General features: G+C 42.5%; 1 protein-coding gene across 1 annotated transcript in view; it reads right to left on the reverse strand.

The window, feature by feature from the left end:
* Positions 1-2,947: 2,947 nt before the first annotated feature.
* LOC123993520 (ATP-dependent 6-phosphofructokinase, liver type-like) overlaps positions 2,948-20,467 on the reverse strand; it is a 40,587-nt gene continuing 23,067 nt past the window's right edge. Inside the window, exons 4-8 of the mRNA XM_046295791.1 lie at positions 10,332-10,521; positions 9,678-9,843; positions 5,489-5,533; positions 5,251-5,374; positions 2,948-2,998 (exon numbers count right to left, since the gene is read on the reverse strand). Of these exons, the coding sequence (XP_046151747.1) occupies positions 2,948-2,998; positions 5,251-5,374; positions 5,489-5,533; positions 9,678-9,843; positions 10,332-10,521 (576 nt within the window). The remainder of the gene's footprint in view (positions 2,999-5,250; positions 5,375-5,488; positions 5,534-9,677; positions 9,844-10,331; positions 10,522-20,467) is intronic.

A 20,467-nucleotide genomic window follows, 5' to 3' on the forward strand; every position in this document is an offset into this window, starting at 1 on the left:
CAGAATATAGAATATAATAGAACAGAATATAATAGAATAGAATATAATAGAACAGAATAGAACAGAATATAATAGAACAGAATATAATAGAACAGAATATAATAGAACAGAATATAATAGAACAGAATATAAGAATACAGAATATAATAGAACAGAATATAATAGAACAGAATATAATAGAACAGAATATAGAATATAACAGAACAGAATATAGAATATAACAGAGAACAGAATATAACAGAACAGAATATAATATAATAGAACAGAATATAATAGAACAGAATATAACAGAACAGAATATAACAGAACAGAATAGAACAGAATATAGAACAGAATATAATAGAACAGAATATAATAGAACATAATATAATAGAACAGAACATAATAGAACAGAACATAATAGAACAGAATATAAATATAATATAATAGAAGAGAATATAATAGAACAGAATATAGAATATAATAGAACAGAATATAATATAACAGAATATAATAGAACAGAATATAACAGAACAGAATATAGAATATAACAGAACAGAATATAGAATATAACAGAACAGAATATAAAATATAACAGAACAGAATATAAAATATAACAGAACAGAATATAAAATATAACAGAACAGAATATAAAATATAACAGAACAGAATATAAAATATAACAGAACAGAATATAATAGAACAGAATATAATAGAACAGAATATAATAGAACAGAATATAATAGAACAGAATATAATAGAACAGAATATAGAATATTTTAGAACAGAATATAGAATATAATAGAACAGAATATAATAGAACAGAATATAATTTTAGAACAGAATATATATAGAACAGAATATAATAGAACAGAATATAATAGAACAGAATATAAAGAACAGAACAGAATATAGAATATAACAGAACAGAATATAGAATATAACAGAACAGAATATAAAATATAACAGAACAGAATATAAAATATAACAGAACAGAATAACAGAACAGAATATAATAGAACAGAATATAGAATATTTTAGAACAGAATATAGAATATAATAGAACAGAATATAATAGAACAGAATATAATAGAACAGAATATAATAGAACAGAATATAGAATATTTTAGAACAGAATATAGAATATAATAGAACAGAATATAATAGAACAGAATATAGAATATAATAGAACAGAATATAGAATATAACAGAACAGAATATAAAATATAACAGAACAGAATATAAAATATAACAGAACAGAATATAAAATATAACAGAACAGAATATAAAATATAACAGAACAGAATATAAAATATAACAGAACAGAATATAACAGAACAGAATATAAAATATAACAGAACAGAATATAACAGAACAGAATATAATAGAACAGAATATAATAGAACAGAATATAGAATATAATAGAACAGAATATAGAATATAATAGAACAGAATATAGAATATAATAGAACAGAATATAATAGAACAGAATATAATAGAACAGAATATAGAATATTTTAGAACAGAATATAGAATATTTTAGAACAGAATATAAAATATAACAGAACAGAATATAAAATATAACAGAACAGAATATAAAATATAACAGAACAGAATATAAAATATAACAGAACAGAATATAACAGAACAGAATATAATAGAACAGAATATAATAGAACAGAACATAATAGAACAGAATATAGAACAGAATATAGAACATAATATAATAGAACAGAATATAATAGAACAGAATATAATAGAACAGAATATAATAGAACAGAATATAATAGAACAGAATATAATAGAACAGAATATAATAGAACAGAATATAATAGAACAGAATATAATAGAACAGAATATAATAGAACAGAATATAATAGAACAGAATATAATAGAACAGAATATAATAGAACAGAATATAGAATATTTTAGAACAGAATATAGAATATAATAGAACAGAATATAGAATATAATAGAACAGAATATAGAATATTTTAGAACAGAATATAGAATAATAGAACAGAATATAATAGAACAGAATATAATAGAACAGAATATAGAATATTTTAGAAAATAAGATACTAGAACAGAATATAGAATATAACAGAACAGAATATAACAGAATATAGAATAGAATATAAGAGAATATAATAGAACTGCAACATGCAGCACTGAGAATGCACACGTGAAGGTGGTAAATGAGCTTTTAGTGGCGTCAGACCTTTGTGTCTGTCCTCCTTGACCTGCTGCTTTGGTTTTGTTACCTTTTCCCCCCTTTTTAGTGAAATGGGTTACTGAGAGAACATGGCAGGCCCCTTAGTGCTGCTTTTTAGTGATATCCAAATGGGTTACTGAGAGAATATATCCCAATGGGTTACTGAGAGAACATATCCCAATGGGTTACTGAGAGAACATGGCAGGCCCCTTAGTGCTGCTTTTTAGTGATATCCCAATGGGTTAATGAGAGAACATATCCCAATGGGTTACTGAGAGAACATATCCCAATGGGTTACTGAGAGAACATGGCAGGCCCCTTAGTGCTACTTTTTAGTGATATCCAAATGGGTTACTGAGAGAACATATCCCAATGGGTTACTGAGATTACTAGAACATGGCAGGCCCCTTACTGCTGCTTTTTAGTGATATCCAAATGGGTTACTGAGATGACTTAGAACATGGCAGGCCCCTTAGTGCTGCTTTTGACAACATCAACCACCACATTCTTCTGGAGAGAGTGGAAAACCTAATTGGTCTACACGGACAAGTTCTGGCCTGGTTTAGATGGCAACAGTCAGAAAGATATTAGTTAGTCTCTGTGGATAGTTTGTCTTCTGACAAATCAATGGTAAGTTTTGGTGTTCCTCAAGTTTCCATTTTAGGACCACTATTGTTTTCCCTATATATTCTACCTCTTTGCGATGTAATTCGTAAACACAATGCCACTGCTATGCCGACGACACACAGCTATTCATTTCGACGATGAAGTGGTGAATCCCCAAAACGCTGGACCCTGAGCTCTCTTTTGACAAACACATCAAGAATATTTAAAAGGGCATCTTTTTCCATCTTCGTAAAATTGCAAAAACCAGAACTTTTCTGCAAAAAAATTATGCAGCAAAGCTTATCCATGCTTTTGTCACTTCTAGGTTAGACTACCCGGATGAAGCACTAAATAAACTTCAGTTAGTGCTAAACACGGCTGCTAGAATCTTGACTAGAACCAAATAATGTGATCATATTACTCCAGTGCTAGCCTCCCTACACTGGGTTCCTGTCAAAGCAAGGGCTGATTTCAAGGTTTTACTGCTAACCTACAAAGCATTACATGGGCTTGCTCCTACCCATCTCTCTGATTTGGTCCTGCAGTACATTCCTACACGTACACTACGGTTTCAAGAAGCAGGCCTCCTAATTGTCCCTAGAATTTCTAAGCAAACAGCTGGAGGCAGGGCTTTCTCCTATAGCGCTCCATTTTTATGGAATGGTCTGCCTACCCATGTGAGAGACGCAGACTCGGTCTCAACCTTTAAGTCTCTATTGAAGACTCATCTCTTCAGTAGGTCCTATGATTGAGTGTAGTCTGGCCCAGGGGTGTGAAGGTGAATGGCAAGGCACTAGAGTAACTAACCACTCTTGATGACTCTGCCTGGCCGGTTCCCCTCTCTCCGCTGGGATTCTCTGCATATGACCCTATTACAGGGGCTGAGTCACTACCTTACTGGTGCTCTTCCATGCCGTCCCTAGGAGGGGTGCATCACTTGAGTGGGCTGAGTCACAGACATGCTCTTCTTGTCCGGTTTGACGCCCCCTCGGGCTCCTGCGGTGCGGTGGAGGAGATCTTCCTGGGCTATACTCAACCTTGTCTCAGGGTAGTAAGTTGGTGGTCTGTTGATATCCATCTAGTGGTTTTGGGACTATACTCAGCCTTGTCTCAGGGTAGTCAGATGGTGGTCTGTTGATATCCTTCTAGTGGTGTGGGGACTATACTCAGCCTTGTCTCAGGGTAGTCAGATGGTGGTCTGTTGATATCCCTCTAGTGGTGTGGGGACTATACTCAGTCTTGTCTCAGGGTAGTCAGATGGTGGTCTGTTGATATCCATCTAGTGGTGTGGGTACTATACTCAGTCTTGTCTCAGGGTAGTCAGATGGTGGTCTGTTGATATCCATCTAGTGGTGTGGGGACTATACTCAGCCTTGTCTCAGGGTAGTCAGATGGTGGTCTGTTGATATCCATCTAGTGGTGTTGGGACTATACTCAGCCTTGTCTCAGGGTAGTCAGATGGTGGTCTGTTGATATCCATCTAGTGGTGTGGGGACTGTGCTTTGGCAAAGTGGGTGGGGTTATATCCTGCCTGGTTGGCCGGGGCCACAGTGTCCCCTTAACCCCCTCCCCCATCTCAGCCTCCAGTATCTATGCTGCTATAGTCAACGTGCCGGAGGGTTAGGGTCAGTCTGTTCTATCTGGTGTAATTATGTCGTCTTATCTGGTGTCCTGTGTAAACTTAAATATGTTCCCTCTCTCCCTCCCTCTCTCTCTCTCGACCTCTGAATATTCAGCTATGAAAAGCCAACTGACATTTACTCCTGAGGTGCTGACCTGTTGCACCCTCTACAACCACTGTGACTATTATTATTTGACCCTGTTGGTCATCTACGAACGTTTGAACATCTTGGCCATGTTGTTATATTCTCCACCCGGCACAGCCAGAAGAGGACTGGTCACCCCACATAGCCTGGTTCCTCTCTAGGTTTCTTCCTAGGTTCCTGCCTTTCTAGGGAGTTTTTTCGAGCAACCGTGCTTCTACATCTGCATTGGTTGCGGTTTTAGGCTGGGATTCTGTATATCACTTTGTGACATGATGTTAAAAAGGCAGTATAAATACATTTGATTGATGTAATAAGTGTTGGTCCCATGTTTCATGATCTGAAAAAGAAAATCCAAGACATTTTGAGGACGAGTATTTCTGTCTGTAATATGGCCCCTTTGTGTGAAAAAACTCATTCCGATTGGCTGGGCCTGGCTCACCAATGGCTACGCCCCTGCCCAGTCATGTGAAATCCATAGATTAGGGTCTAATGAATTTTTTTAAATTGACCCATTTTCTGATATGAACTGTAACTGAGTAAAATATTAGAAACTGTTGCATATCAATTTGTTCCGTGTAGAATAGAATAAAATAGTACAGAACAGAACAGTATAGAATAAAATAGAACAGGATAGAACAGTATAGAATTAAATAGAACAGGATAGAACAGTATAGAATATAGAACTAGTCCCAGTCTCACATGCTCCAGGCGGGCACACATGTGGTCCTCCCAGCCCTCTAATGGTGGAGCCTCTGGGATGAAGAGCCAGTCTGCTCCGGAGGCCAGAGCAGACACCAACGCTAGATACCTGTGGAGAGAGAATGTAATGGAATGGCCTGTTTTAAAGAGGTTACAGAGGATACAGTTATACATAACAACAACCCTAAAATAATACAACATTAATGTGTGGAACTTAACTTACCCACAGTGACGACCCATGACCTCCAGGACAAATGCACGCTGGTGGCTGTAAAATAAACTCTTTACTCAGAACTGATTTGTAACGCAATTTAGTACAAACCACATGAATGTTGTCATTGAATTGAAGAGTTGAATTTACACACGCTGCTGCTACTCTGATTGGCTCGTCACTTTACTTTCAATGCTGCAGAAATGTTTTGGTACGCTTTCCCGTCTGTGATCTGTCCCAGGTCTGTAATCTGTCCCAGGTCTGTAATCTGTCCCAGGTCTGTAATCTGTCCCAGGTCTGTAATCTGTCCCAGGTCTGTAATCTGTCCCAGGTCTGTAATCTGTCCCAGGTCTGTAATCTGTCCCAGGTCTGTAATCTGTCCCAGGTCTGTAATCTGTCCCAGGTCTGTAATCTGTCCCAGGTCTGTAATCTGTCCCAGGTCTGTAATCTGTCCCAGGTCTGTAATCTGTCCCAGGTCTGTAATCTGTCCCAGGTCTGTAATCTGTCCCAGGTCTGTAATCTGTCCCAGGTCTGTAATCTGTCCCAGGTCTGTAATCTGTCCCAGGTCTGTAATCTGTCCCAGGTCTGTAATCTGTCCCAGGTCTGTAATCTGTCCCAGGTCTGTAATCTGTCCCAGGTCTGTAATCTGTCCCAGGTCTGTAATCTGTCCCAGGTCTGTAATCTGTCCCAGGTCTGTAATCTGTCCCAGGTCTGTAATCTGTCCCAGGTCTGTAATCTGTCCCAGGTCTGTAATCTGTCCCAGGTCTGTAATCTGTCCCAGGTCTGTAATCTGTCCCAGGTCTGTAATCTGTCCCAGGTCTGTAATCTGTCCCAGGTCTGTAATCTGTCCCAGGTCTGTAATCTGTCCCAGGTCTGTAATCTGTCCCAGGTCTGTAATCTGTCCCAGGTCTGTAATCTGTCCCAGGTCTGTAATCTGTCCCAGGTCTGTAATCTGTCCCAGGTCTGTAATCTGTCCCAGGTCTGTAATCTGTCCCAGGTCTGTAATCTGTCCCAGGTCTGTAATCTGTCCCAGGTCTGTAATCTGTCCCAGGTCTGTAATCTGTCCCAGGTCTGTAATCTGTCCCAGGTCTGTAATCTGTCCCAGGTCTGTAATCTGTCCCAGGTCTGTAATCTGTCCCAGGTCTGTAATCTGTCCCAGGTCTGTAATCTGTCCCAGGTCTGTAATCTGTCCCAGGTCTGTAATCTGTCCCAGGTCTGTAATCTGTCCCAGGTCTGTAATCTGTCCCAGGTCTGTAATCTGTCCCAGGTCTGTAATCTGTCCCAGGTCTGTAATCTGTCCCAGGTCTGTAATCTGTCCCAGGTCTGTAATCTGTCCCAGGTCTGTAATCTGTCCCAGGTCTGTAAGGTCTGTAATCTGTCCCAGGTCTGTAATCTGTCCCAGGTCTGTAATCTGTCCCAGGTCTGTAATCTGTCCCAGGTCTGTAATCTGTCCCAGGTCTGTAATCTGTCCCAGGTCTGTAATCTGTCCCAGGTCTGTAATCTGTCCCAGGTCTGTAATCTGTCCCAGGTCTGTAATCTGTCCCAGGTCTGTAATCTGTCCCAGGTCTGTAATCTGTGTAATCTGTCCCAGGTCTGTAATCTGTCCCAGGTCTGTAATCTGTCCCAGGTCTGTAATCTGTCCCAGGTCTGTAATCTGTCCCAGGTCTGTAATCTGTCCCAGGTCTGTAATCTGTCCCAGGTCTGTAATCTGTCCCAGGTCTGTAATCTGTCCCAGGTCTGTAATCTGTCCCAGGTCTGTAATCTGTCCCAGGTCTGTAATCTGTCCCAGGTCTGTAATCTGTCCCAGGTCTGTAATCTGTCCCAGGTCTGTAATCTGTCCCAGGTCTGTAATCTGTCCCAGGTCTGTAATCTGTCCCAGGTCTGTAATCTGTCCCAGGTCTGTAATCTGTCCCAGGTCTGTAATCTGTCCCAGGTCTGTGATCTGTCCCAGGTCTGTAATCTGTCCCAGGTCTGTAATCTGTCCCAGGTCTGTAATCTGTCCCAGGTCTGTAATCTGTCCCAGGTCTGTAATCTGTCCCAGGTCTGTAATCTGTCCCAGGTCTGTAATCTGTCCCAGGTCTGTAATCTGTCCCAGGTCTGTAATCTGTCCCAGGTCTGATCTGTCCCAGGTCTGTAATCTGTCCCAGGTCTGTAATCTGTCCCAGGTCTGTGATCTGTAATCCCAGGTCTGTGATCTGTCCCAGGTCTGTAATCTGTCCCAGGTCTGTGTAATCTGTCCCAGGTCTGTGATCTGTCCCAGGTCTGTGATCTGTCCCAGGTCTGTGATCTGTCCCAGGTCTGTGATCTGTCCCAGGTCTGTGATCTGTCCCAGGTCTGTGATCTGTCCCAGGTCTGTGATCTGTCCCAGGTCTGTGATCTGTCCCAGGTCTGTGATCTGTCCCAGGTCTGTGATCTGTCCCAGGTCTGTGATCTGTCCCAGGTCTGTGATCTGTCCCAGGTCTGTGATCTGTCCCAGGTCTGTGATCTGTCCCAGGTCTGTGATCTGTCCCAGGTCTGTGATCTGTCCCAGGTCTGTGATCTGTCCCAGGTCTGTGATCTGTCCCAGGTCTGTGATCTGTCCCAGGTCTGTGATCTGTCCCAGGTCTGTGATCTGTCCCAGGTCTGTGATCTGTCCCAGGTCTGTGATCTGTCCCAGGTCTGTGATCTGTCCCAGGTCTGTGATCTGTCCCAGGTCTGTGATCTGTCCCAGGTCTGTGATCTGTCCCAGGTCTGTGATCTGTCCCAGGTCTGTGATCTGTCCCAGGTCTGTGATCTGTCCCAGGTCTGTGATCTGTCCCAGGTCTGTGATCTGTCCCAGGTCTGTGATCTGTCCCAGGTCTGTGATCTGTCCCAGGTCTGTGATCTGTCCCAGGTCTGTGATCTGTCCCAGGTCTGTGATCTGTCCCAGGTCTGTGATCTGTCCCAGGTCTGTGATCTGTCCCAGGTCTGTGATCTGTCCCAGGTCTGTGATCTGTCCCAGGTCTGTGATCTGTCCCAGGTCTGTGATCTGTCCCAGGTCTGTGATCTGTCCCAGGTCTGTGATCTGTCCCAGGTCTGTGATCTGTCCCAGGTCTGTGATCTGTCCCAGGTCTGTGATCTGTCCCAGGTCTGTGATCTGTCCCAGGTCTGTGATCTGTCCCAGGTCTGTGATCTGTCCCAGGTCTGTGATCTGTCCCAGGTCTGTGCCAGATCTTCAAAGGCATTAATTATATCGCTATTTCTGACTTTTGTCGCGCCTGGTTGAAATCTGATTTTCATGTGATTGTATGCGAGGCGCTGTCCTCAGATAATCGCATGGTCTGCTTTCACAGTAAAGTTTTGACACGGCGGCTGGATTAACAATCAGTTAAGCTTTATTTTGATGTGTAACACTTGCATGGTTTATGCATTTGTATTATGAGTATTTCTGTTTTTGAATTTGGCGCACTGCAATTTCACTGGATGTTGTCAAATCAATCCCGTTATAATGGGATCTGAGCGGGAAGGGATCACTAGGGATCCTAAGAGGTTTTAATGTTGTCACATATTTTAGAATGTAATAATAATTTGAATATCCATGCATTGGAAACGCCTAAAAACACAATTATTCATGAAGTGGTTGCTTTCTATTGGACCATTTTTGCATGTTTTTATTTGGGGGGGGCGGGGTTCTATATTAGGCCCCGCCCCCCAATATTATAAAACATTGAAGAAAATTACAATGAAATGTTTGAAAAAGTCCCCGAAAGTCCTTGAATTTAACTTGCCAATGTTGGTATGAACCCTGTTTATAGGATGCACAGTCCTAGACCTGTGTTGTCCCACAGTCCTAGACCTGTGTTGTCCCACAGTCCTAGACCTGTGTTGTCCCACAGTCCTAGACCTGTGTTGTCCCACAGTCCTAGACCTGTGTTGTCCCACAGTCCTAGACCTGTCCTGTTGTCCCACAGTCCTAGACCTGTGTTGTCCCACAGTCCTAGACCTGTGTTGTCCCACAGTCCTAGACCTGTGTTGTCCCACAGTCCTAGACCTGTGTTGTCCCACAGTCCTAGACCTGTGTTGTCCCACAGTCCTAGACCTGTGTTGTCCCACAGTCCTAGACCTGTGTTGTCCCACAGTCCTAGACCTGTGTTGTCCCACAGTCCTAGACCTGTGTTGTGGTAAGTCTCTGGATAAGAGCATCTGTTAAGTGACTAACATGTAAACTGATTAAACTGTGTACCTCTGTGCGGTGGTAGTGATGGCGTCCACTATCTCCATGATGCGATGCAGGGCGGAGTCAGCTCCTATGGTCATGTCTGTCCCACAGAAGTCATTGTCTATAGATCCAACCAACCCTACGATGTTCAGGTGATCATGCTGCTTCGCTAGGGTGTCAGTGATCCGGCCTGCAGGGCACACACACACAGTAAAAATACTGGATGCCATATCCTAACCCAAAATATGGTGAAAGAGAAAGAGAAAAAGAAGAGAAAGAGAGAAAGAAAGAGAGAGAAAGAGAAAGAGAGAGAAAGAGAGAGAAAGAGAGAAGAGAGAGAAAGAGAAAGAGAGAGAAAGAGAAAGAGAAAAAGAGAAAGAGAGAGAAAGAGAGAGAGAGAGAAAAAGAGAGAGAAAAAGAGAGAAAAAGAGAGAGAAAAAGAGAAAAGAGAAAAAGAGAAAGAGAAGAAAGAGAGAGAAAGAAGAGAGAGAAAAGAGAGAGAAAGAGAGAGAAAGAGAGAGAAAGAGAGAGAAAGAGAGAGAGAGAAAGAGAGAGAAAGAGAGAGAAAGAGAGAGAAGAGAGAGAGAGAGAAAGAGAGAGAAAAGAGAGAAAGAGAGAAAGAAAGAGAGAGAGAGAAAGAAAGAGAGAAAGAGAGAAAGAGAGTGTGTGTGTGTGTACCTTTCTGAACCAGTTCAGCCAGCAGTCCAGTCCACTCGGTCCTGAAGATGTTAGCTCCGGTGAGGCTGCCGTCTCCTCCACACACACACAGATTGGCGATGCCTCTCTTCACCAGGTTAAAGGCTGCTGCCAGGCGACCGTCCCGCGTGGTGAAGACCTTACAACGAGCACTGCCGATCACCGTGCCACCCTGAGGGAGAGACCGAAGGAGACCACAGTCAGTCTCCAGTATCTATGCGCCGGGGATCTAGGGTCAGTCTGTCCTATCTGGTGTAATTCTCTCCCTCTCTCCCTCTCTCCCTCCATTGATGAGATGGTTATACTATTGAGTACACTTCAGCAAAGAAGAATGGATGCAGTCAACCTATGGCACAGAGAAACAGCAGATTTTCAATCAAAGCAAATATATTTAGCAGGGCTGATGTAGCAATAGTTAATATCACAATTTCACACTAAAAGCCAATTGATGCCTTGTTGCTGGTTTTTGTCTAGCTAGCTAAATTGTATATGTTGCATTTCTTAAAAACAAAAATGTGGAAAATGTGGTCGGAGGGTGTGACGTAATTGCGGAGCCTCCAGAGGCCAAATCGAGCTCCGCGCCGCATCGGCGTGAGCCTACCTAATTTTGTAACAATGCGGAACTCTGCATCACTCTGCATTGACCTAATTTGTTGACCGTAGGTGGGGGAGGAAGATCCTTTATAAACAGAAAGTCACTTCCTTTACAACATCTGTAAAAGGTGCACGGCCAATGGAGATGTTGGATTGACTATGCAGCGCTTTTAAATGAAAAACAGCATTCCAGACTAATAGTTAACACCTGCATTGTAATGGAAAGCACCATAGCAATGTATACAACCATGGCAATGGATAGCAGTAGACCCACACATAACATGTACAGGCTATACAACACAACATTCATTGGACAGGGAGGGATATTCAGTTAGTCTTCACACAGCATTAGGACAACTCGGAGAACAAACATTTAACTGATAATGCCCGAGAAGACAGTGTTTGGAGGAGGTGTGGGGCATTATCACATTTATACAATGGGTTACCAACATTCAAATCATTTAAATATTTTCATTACAAAAGTTATTTTGATTCATTTATTCATACTATGTCATCCTTCCACAATATATAGTTCCGACTCAAATCTAGGGTTGCTACCCAAGCCGCCTGGTCGTTTATTCTAAATCTAGGGTTGCTACCCAAGCCGCCTGGTCGTTTATTCTAAATCTAGGGTTGCTACCCAAGCCGCCTGGTCGTTTATTCTAAATCTAGGGTTGCTACCCAAGCCGCCTGGTCGTTTATTCTAAATCTAGGGTTGCTACCCAAGCCGCCTGGTCGTTTATTCTAAATCTAGGGTTGCTACCCAAGCCGCCTGGTCGTTTATTCTAAATCTAGGGTTGCTACCCAAGCCGCCTGGTCGTTTATTCTAAATCTAGGGTTGCTACCCAAGCCGCCTGGTCGTTTATTCTAAATCTAGGGTTGCTACCCAAGCCGCCTGGTCGTTTATTCTAAATCTAGGGTTGCTACCCAAGCCGCCTGGTCGTTTATTCTATCGGTTCGGTTGCCAGAGACGCGACCCAGTCGTTCAGTCTTTTTGTTCAGTATCTATGGACGCGACCCAGTCGTTCAGTCTTTTTGTTCTGTATCTATGGACCCGACCCAGTCGTTCTGTATCTATGGACCCGACCCAGTCGTTCTGTATCTATGGACCCGACCCAGTCGTTCTGTATCTATGGACGCGACCCAGTCGTTCTGTATCTATGGACGCGACCCAGTCGTTCTGTATCTATTGACGCGACCCAGTCGTTCAGTCTTTTTGTTCTGTATCTATGGACCCGACCCAGTCGTTCTGTATCTATGGACGCGACCCAGTTGTTCTGTATCTATGGACCCGACCCAGTCGTTCAGTCTTTTGTTCAGCTACAGTGGGCTCCAAAATTACTGGCACCCCTGACTGGCAATGCACAAACAATACTTCAAAAATATATAAACAATATAATTATAGAGAAACTCAAAATAAATCAAATCAAATTGTATTTGTCACATACACATGGTTAGCAGATGTTAATGCAAGTGTAGTGAAATGCTTGTGCTTCTAGTTCCGACAATGCAGTAATAACCAACAAGTAATCTAACTAACAATTCCAAAACTACTGTCTTGTACACAGTTATACACAAAATACCAACATGAGAAATACTGTACTTTATTAATGTTTCAATGGAACCCACCAAAATCATAAAATTATTTAATACAAAATAAATTTAATAAATACAAAATAAATTTAATAAATACATTTAAATAAATTTGTGAATTTTAAATAAATTTAACCAAAATTAAGGTTTCATAATTATTGGCACTCCTCATTTAGTACTTAGTGCCACCACCTCTGGTAAGGATAACAGCATGGAGTCTTTTCCTGTAATGTTTGACAGGGTTCAGTAACACATTTGGAGGGATTTTGGACCATTCCTCTATGCAGATCCTTTCAAGATCCTTCACATTCTTGGGTTTGTGCTTATCAACTGCCCTCTTCCACTCAGCCCACAGGTTTTCCATTGGATTGACGTCTTGCGACAGATGGCAGAACATTGATTTTGTTGTCAAAGAACCATTTGTGTGGATCTTGAGGTATGTTTTGTCCACCTACAGCCAAGTCCCAGCCTTCTGGCAGAGACAACCAGATTGTCAGCCAAAATTGCCTGATAATTGGTGGAATTCATTATGCCAGCAATCTTAAACAGTGTCCCTGGACCTCTGGAATTAAAACAGCCCCAAAACATCACTGACCCCCTCCATGTTTCACCGTGGGTATGAGGTGTCTCTCCTTGTTGCATCTCTGTTTCACCGTGGATATGAGGTGTCTCTCCTTGTTGCATCTCTGTTTCACCGTGGGTATGAGGTGTCTCCTTGTTGCATCTCTGTTTCACCGTGGATATGAGGTGTCTCTCCTTGTTGCATCTCTGTTTCACCGTGGGTATGAGGTGTCTCTCCTTGTTGCATCTCTGTTTCACCGTGGGTATGAGGTGTCTCCTTGTTGCATCTCTGTTTCACCGTGGGTATGAGGTGTCTCTCCTTGTTGCATCTCTGTTTCACTGTGGGTATGAGGTGCCTCTCCTTGCTGCATCTTTGTTTCACCGTGGGTATGAGGTAACTCTCCTTGTTGCATCTCTGTTACGCCGATGCTGTATCTGACCAAAACGTTACATTTTGGTCTCATCTGACCAGAGCACCTTCTTCCAGTCATAATTTAAATGACATTTGGCTCCAAGCGCATCTGTGTCTTGGGGTCAGAAATGGCTTTCTTCTGGCAACCCTTCCATAGAGCCTGTGGTTGTGGAGGTGGAGTCTGATGGGGCTTTCTTCTGGAAACCCTTCCAAAGAGCCTGTGGTTGTGGAGGTGGAGTCTGATGGGGCTTTCTTCTGGCAACCCTTCCAAAGAGCCTTGGAGTCTGAACCCTTCCAAAGAGCCTGTGGTTGTGGAGGTGGAGTCTGATGGGGCTTTCTTCTGGAAACCCTTCCAAAGAGCCTGTGGTTGTGGAGGTGGAGTCTGATGGGGCTTTCTTTCTGTGGTTGTGGAGGTGGAAACCCTTCCAAAAAGAGCCTGTGGTTGTGGAGGTGGATGTGGAGGTCTGATGGGGCTTTCTTCTGGAAACCTTCCCAAAGAGCCTTGTCAAAGAGCCTTTGGCAACCCTCCCAAAGAGCCTGTGGTTCTGGAGGTAGAGTCTGATGGGGCTTTCTTCTGGCAACCCTTCCAAAGAGCCTGTGGTTGTGGAGGTGGCGTCTGTTGGAGCTTTTTCAAACCCGGTGATCTTTTGAATGTTCGAATAATTGCCCTGACAGTGCTCAGTGGTATATTCAATCGTTTGTGGATCTTCTTGTAGCCACTACCAGATTTATGAAGGTCTACGACCATCTGTCTCTTTTGAACTGCCAGTTCTGTTGTTTTCTTCATGGTGTTGGATGACAAAGGGATATTGCATGTGTGTGTTACCTCATTTTATACCCTAGTGAAACAGGAAGTGATGTCATGGCTCAATACAGTTCCTTAACACTTAGATAAACTAAAATAAGTGGAATTTAATTTGTGGTTTCATTTTGGTAGATGTTATTTACAATAATCTTTAAGGGTGCCATTAATTGTTAAACCTTGATTTGGCGGAGATTGATTTTTTAAAATTAAATCAATACATTATTTTGTTCGGTTCCATTGAAACATTAATAAAGTACAGTATTTCTCACATGTTAGTATTTTGAGTCTCTCTCTATTATTATATTGTTTATATTTGTTGAAGTATTGTTTGTGCATTGCCAGTCAGGGGTGGCAGTAATTTTGGAGCCCAATGAATCTATGGACGCGACCCAGTCGTTCGTCCGTTCTAAATGTTTCATTGCTGGCAACGTTCTTATCCCTTGCCTGCTAGCGAGCCAGGTAAATAAGGCTAACTCACAGTCACGTCAGAAAGTGCAGCCAGAATAACAGCAAAGTATCTGCATTTGCAAACTGTTTCCTAGTGACATTTACTTGGATACATCCATAACAATGAGCTAATTAGGTGTGATTTCACCTGGCATAAGAAATGTGCTCTCTCGTCAGGACACTGTTGTTCACAGGAGCTAGCCAACAACACAGGTAACACAATCACTTCAAACTGAAGCTGGAAAAACTGAAAACTAGCTGCACTTCATTTTGTTTGACCTTTTTTAAATGTACATTTCTTTGTATATACAGTGCATTCGGAAAATAGAGACCTCTTGACTTCTTCCACAATTTGTTATGTTTTGTTACGTTACAACCTTATCCTTAATAATAATTTAAAAATAGATATATTTAGCAAGTCGGTTAACAAATTCTTATTTACAATGATGGCCTACACCGGCCAAATCGTGGCGATGCTGGGCCAATTAAGCGCAGCCCTATGGGACTCCCAATCACGGCTGGATGTGATTCAGCCTGGATTCGAACCAGGGTGACTATAGTGCCTTAGCTACTCATTTACATTTACATTTAAGTCATTTAGCAGACGACTAAATTGTTTTCCCCCACTCAAATCGACACACAATACCCCATAATGACATCACAATACCCCATAATGACATCACAATACCCCATAATGACATCACAATAACCCATAACGACAAAGCAAAAACAGGTTTGTAGATATTCTTGCAAATTTAGAAACAGAAAAATCCTGAAATATCACATTTACATAAAAGTATTCAAACCCTTTACTCAGTACTTTGTTGAAGCACCTTTGGCAGCGATTACAGTCTAGAGTCTTCTTGGCTGTGACGCTACAAGCTTGGCACACCTGTATTTGGGGAGTTTCTCCCATTCTTCTCTGCAGATCCTCTCAAGCTCTGTCAGGTTGGATGGGGAGTGTTTCTGCACACCTATTTTCAAGTCTCTCCAGAGATGTTCGATCAGGTTCAAGTCCGGACTCTGGCTGGGCCACTCAAGGACATTCAGAGACTTGTCCCGAAGCTACTCCTGCATCGTCTTGGCTGTAAGCTTAGGGTCGTTGTCGTGTTGGACGGTGAACCTTTGCCCAGTCTGCGATCCTGAGATCTCAGGAGCAGGTTTTCATCAGACATCTCTGTACTTTGCTCCCTTCATATTTGCCTCAACCCTGACTAGTCTCCTAGTCCCTGAAAAACATCCCCACTGCATGATGCTGCCACCACCATGCTTCACCGTAGAGATGGTGCCTTGTTTCCTTCAGACGTGATGCTTGGCATTCAGGCCAAAGACTTCAATCAAGGTTACATCAGAGCAGAGATTCTTGTTTCTCAGTCCTTTAGGTGCCTTTTGGCAAACTCCAAGCGGGCTGCCATGTGCCTTTTACTGAGGAGTGGCTTCCCTCTGGCCACCCTACCATAAAGGCCTGATTGGTGGAATGCTGCAGTGAGGGTTGTCCTTCTGGAAGGTTCTCCCATCTCCACATAGGAACTCTGTTAGAGAGACCATCGGGATCTTGGTCTCCTCCCTGACCAAGGCCCTTCTCCCCAATTGCTCAGTTTGGTCCGGTTGGCCAGCTCTTAAGAGTCTTGGTTCCAAACTTCTTCCATTTAATCATGGGATTGGAGAATTGAAGAATTAGGGCTCCCGAGTGGCGCGGCAGTCTAAGGCACTGCCATCTCAGTGCAAGAGACATATATATATGCCATTTAGCAGACGCTTTTATCCAAAGCGACTTACAGTCATGTGTGCATACATTCTACGTATGGGTGGTCCCGGGGATCGAACCCACTACCCTGGCGTTACAAGCGCCATGCTCTACCAACTGAGCTACAGAAGGATCACTACAGTCCCTGGTTCGGATCCAGGCTGTATCATATCTGGTCGTGATTGGAGTCCCATAGCACAATTGGCCTAGAGTCATCCGGGTTTGGCTTGTTAAATAAAAGGATCAACTTTTATTTTTTTTAAGAATAGAGGCCACTGTGTTCTCGGAGGCCACTGTGTTCTTGGGGACCTTCAATGCTGCAAAAATGTTTCGGTACCTTTTCCCAGATCTGTGCCTCGACACCATCCTGTCTGAGCTCTACGGACAATTCCTTCGACCTCATGGCTTGGTGTTTGCGCTGACATCATGGCTTGGTGTTTGCACTGTCAACTGTGGGACATTACAAAGACAGTTGTGTGTCTCATAGGTCCTGAATACTTGTAAATAAGGTAGCTTTTTTTACATTTGATAAATTACAAAAAAAAAAAAACTGTCCTTGCTTTGTCATTATGTGGTATTGTGTGTAGATTGATGAGGGAAAGAAATAATTTAATAAATTTTAGTATAAAGCTGTAACATAACAAAATGTGGGAAAAGGGTCTGAATACTTTCTGAATGAACTGTATGCATAAAAATGATGACAGCCGATTCCGACTGGCTGGGAAACGCTGCCTGCCTGTCTCATCACGACACAGACATCTGGAGATCAAATTTGAACATTGAAGCAATTTTGCAAATCTTACATTATTTATTTAACATTTATTTAACTAGGCAAGTCAGTTAAGAACAAATTCTTATTTACAATGACTGCCTACCCAGGCCAAAGCTGGACAACGCTGGGCCAAATGTGCGCTGACCTATGGGACTCCCAATCACGGCCGGTTGTGATACAGCCTGGAATCGAACCAGGGTCTGTAGTGACGTCTCTAGCACTGAGATACAGTGCCTTAGACCGCTGTGTCACTCGGGAGCCCATTTAAACATATGTCAGAAGTGGGATACGTCGGAGAGACAGACAGCAAGGTTTAAACAAACCTCCGCTTTTGAAAACAAAATATTAGGCTAAAAGAAATGTGAGATAATGTCAAGACGCTTTTTATAGTGGAGATCTGTTTCAAGTTGTATAAATTGCCTGGCTGGGTTGATGAGACAGTGGATTGCGCAGTCAGATGGAACAGAGTAAATAGGCATTTCAACGTCATAGATTTAGCCGGTGGTAACTTGTGGAATAGAGACCGACTGGAATGCAGTTTTAACCAATCAGCATTCAGGATCAGAACCCCCGTTGTATAAGATTCAACAATACAAACACACACACACAAAAAACACTGAATTAGACTACTTTAAAACATTGATAAGAGTATAAAAATGCACTAGAACATAAGATGCTATTTATCTACTGACGAGAGACTGATGATATAGGCTCCAGCACCACACACAGAAAGAACTTACCATCTGCAGAACTAGACCGGCAGGGAGGGAGAGAACAGAGAAGAGATAGTGAGCTCCAACAGTATTGGGACAGTGACAATTTTTGTTCTTGTTTTGGCTCTGTACTCCAACACGTTGGATTTTAAATTAAAGGTTAAAGTGCAGACTGTCAGCTTTAATTTGAGAATATTTTGCAAAAAGCTTAAAGTGCAGACTGTCAGCTTTAATTTGAGAATATAAAAGGTTAAAGTGCAGACTGTTAGCTTTAATTTGAGAATATTTTTAATACATGTCAGGTGAACCGTTTAGAAATTAAAGCACTTTTTGTACATAGTCCTCCCCATTTTAGGGAACCAAAAGTATTTGGACAAATTCACAATATGTGTATTAAAGCAGTAAAAAGTGTAGTATTTGGTTCCATATTCACACAAACAAGAAAATGCACATCCTGTGGCGGCACCCATAGTGGCTGGTGATTTTCATATCCCCTGTGCAACTAGAGGTGAAAAAACAACCATAGATCACCTTTAGTCCACACATACAAAGCTCTCCCTCACCTTCTACTTGGCAAATCCGACCAGAACTCTATCCTCATGCTTCCTGCTAAAAAAAAAAAAAAACAACTCACAGGAAGTATTAGTGACTTGCTCAATACAGAGGTGTTCCGATGAAGTGGATGCTGAGCTACAGAACTGCTTCTCTAGCAAAGACTGGAATATGTTCCAGGATTCATTCAATATCATTGAGCAGTGTACCACATCAGTCACCGGTTTCATTAAAAAGTGCATCGATGACGTCATGCCCACAGTGACCGTACGTACATATCCCAACCAGAAGCTATGGATTACAGGCAAAGTTCGCACTGAGCTAAAGGCTAGAGCTGACACTTTCAAAGAGCTGCTAGCCATCAAGCTAACAAAGATGTTTTTTTTGTCGCACTGCTTTGCTTTATCTTGGCCAAGTCGCAGTTGTAAATGAGAACTTGTTCTCAACTGGCCTACCTGGTTAAATAAAAATAAGATAGCTGCTTGGATTCTCCCGATTTGGGACTGCCTCTTCTCATGGAGGCGAATGCTTCCTGAGTTCTAGGAGTTGTGTTTGCTATTTTCCGAGGATACTGTGGACCAACCGGATTTTCAATGCAACAACGACCTACTTGAGGAGGACTATCGATCGAACTGAGCTTTCTACCCTAAGAAAGCAAATCGCAGCGTTCCACAACTTGCTGGGGGAAACCACGGCCACCTACCTTCTCCTTCTCTACACCTCAGGCTGAACGTTGTTCTGATATGCCGAGAGTTTCACTGCCCTGTCTTTGACCGACTGGCCAGTGCTTCACAGGGACCTCTCACCGGGGAAATCTCCTCCGCCTGTGGAAAATGGACTGACGCTTATAGAGGACCTACTGGATGCCACAGATTTCTATCCAGCAATGGAACAACGTCATCTGCTGGAGGCAGCGGTCAATGTGGAACTGATTGTGATTCTTTGGCTTTGGGAATCCAGACATCAGTTTTTCCACCCTCTGAGGATGCCGCGCATTCGTCCTATACCCTATTTACAACCCAGGGGGATTCTCCTTCGGGTTCAGATCTTCAGACCGTATGGTGTCTGAGACTCCGGCGCCTTCCTCAGCCATGATGAAATCTATGGCTGGCTCGGTTCCATCGGGCCACACCTCCCCTCAGTCCTCAAAGGTCTCCACTTGAGACAAAACAAAACATTCAGACCTCCCCAGGCATTTCACCAGCTGTCAGCATCGGTAGCTCTATGGTGAGAAACATCTTGGTTCCTTGGGAAAACCAGCTGTGCAATCCTGGAGCACGAGCACAGGAAAACTGTGCTTAACCTCTTCAACCTATGGGGGCGCTATGTCATTATTGGATAAAAAAAACGTGCCCGTTTTAAGCGCAATATTTTGTCACGAAAAGATGCTTGACTATGCATATAATTGGCAGCTTTGGAAAGAAAACACACTGACGTTTTCAAAACTGCAAAGATATTATCTGTGAGTGCCTCAGAAATGATGATACAGGCGAAACCAAGATGTAAACTCAAACAGGAAATGAGCTGAATTTTTGAAGCTCTGTTTTACTATCGTCTCCTTATATGGCTGTGAATGTGCTGTGAACGAGCTTATGCTCTCTGCCGTTCGTCCAAGATGTCTGCAGCATTGTGACGTATTTGTAGGCATATCATTGGAAGATTGGCCATAAGAGACTACATTTGCCAGGTGTCCGCCTGGTGTCCTTTGTCTAAATTGGTGCGCAATTCTCAGTAGCACTCATTTTACCATGCGATACAGAAGGAGAAGCACACTTCCAGGAACGATACATCGGCGTTTTTATAACTGAATTTTCTGGGGTTTTTTTGGTAGCCAAACATGACGCAGAAAACGGACCGATTTCTCCTGCACAAATAATCTTTCAGGAAAACTGAACATTTGCTATCTAACAGAGTTTTAGCAG

The sequence above is a fragment of the Oncorhynchus gorbuscha genome, linkage group LG01 (genome assembly GCF_021184085.1).
Source record: "Oncorhynchus gorbuscha isolate QuinsamMale2020 ecotype Even-year linkage group LG01, OgorEven_v1.0, whole genome shotgun sequence".
In the NCBI taxonomy this organism is placed as follows: domain Eukaryota; kingdom Metazoa; phylum Chordata; class Actinopteri; order Salmoniformes; family Salmonidae; genus Oncorhynchus; species Oncorhynchus gorbuscha.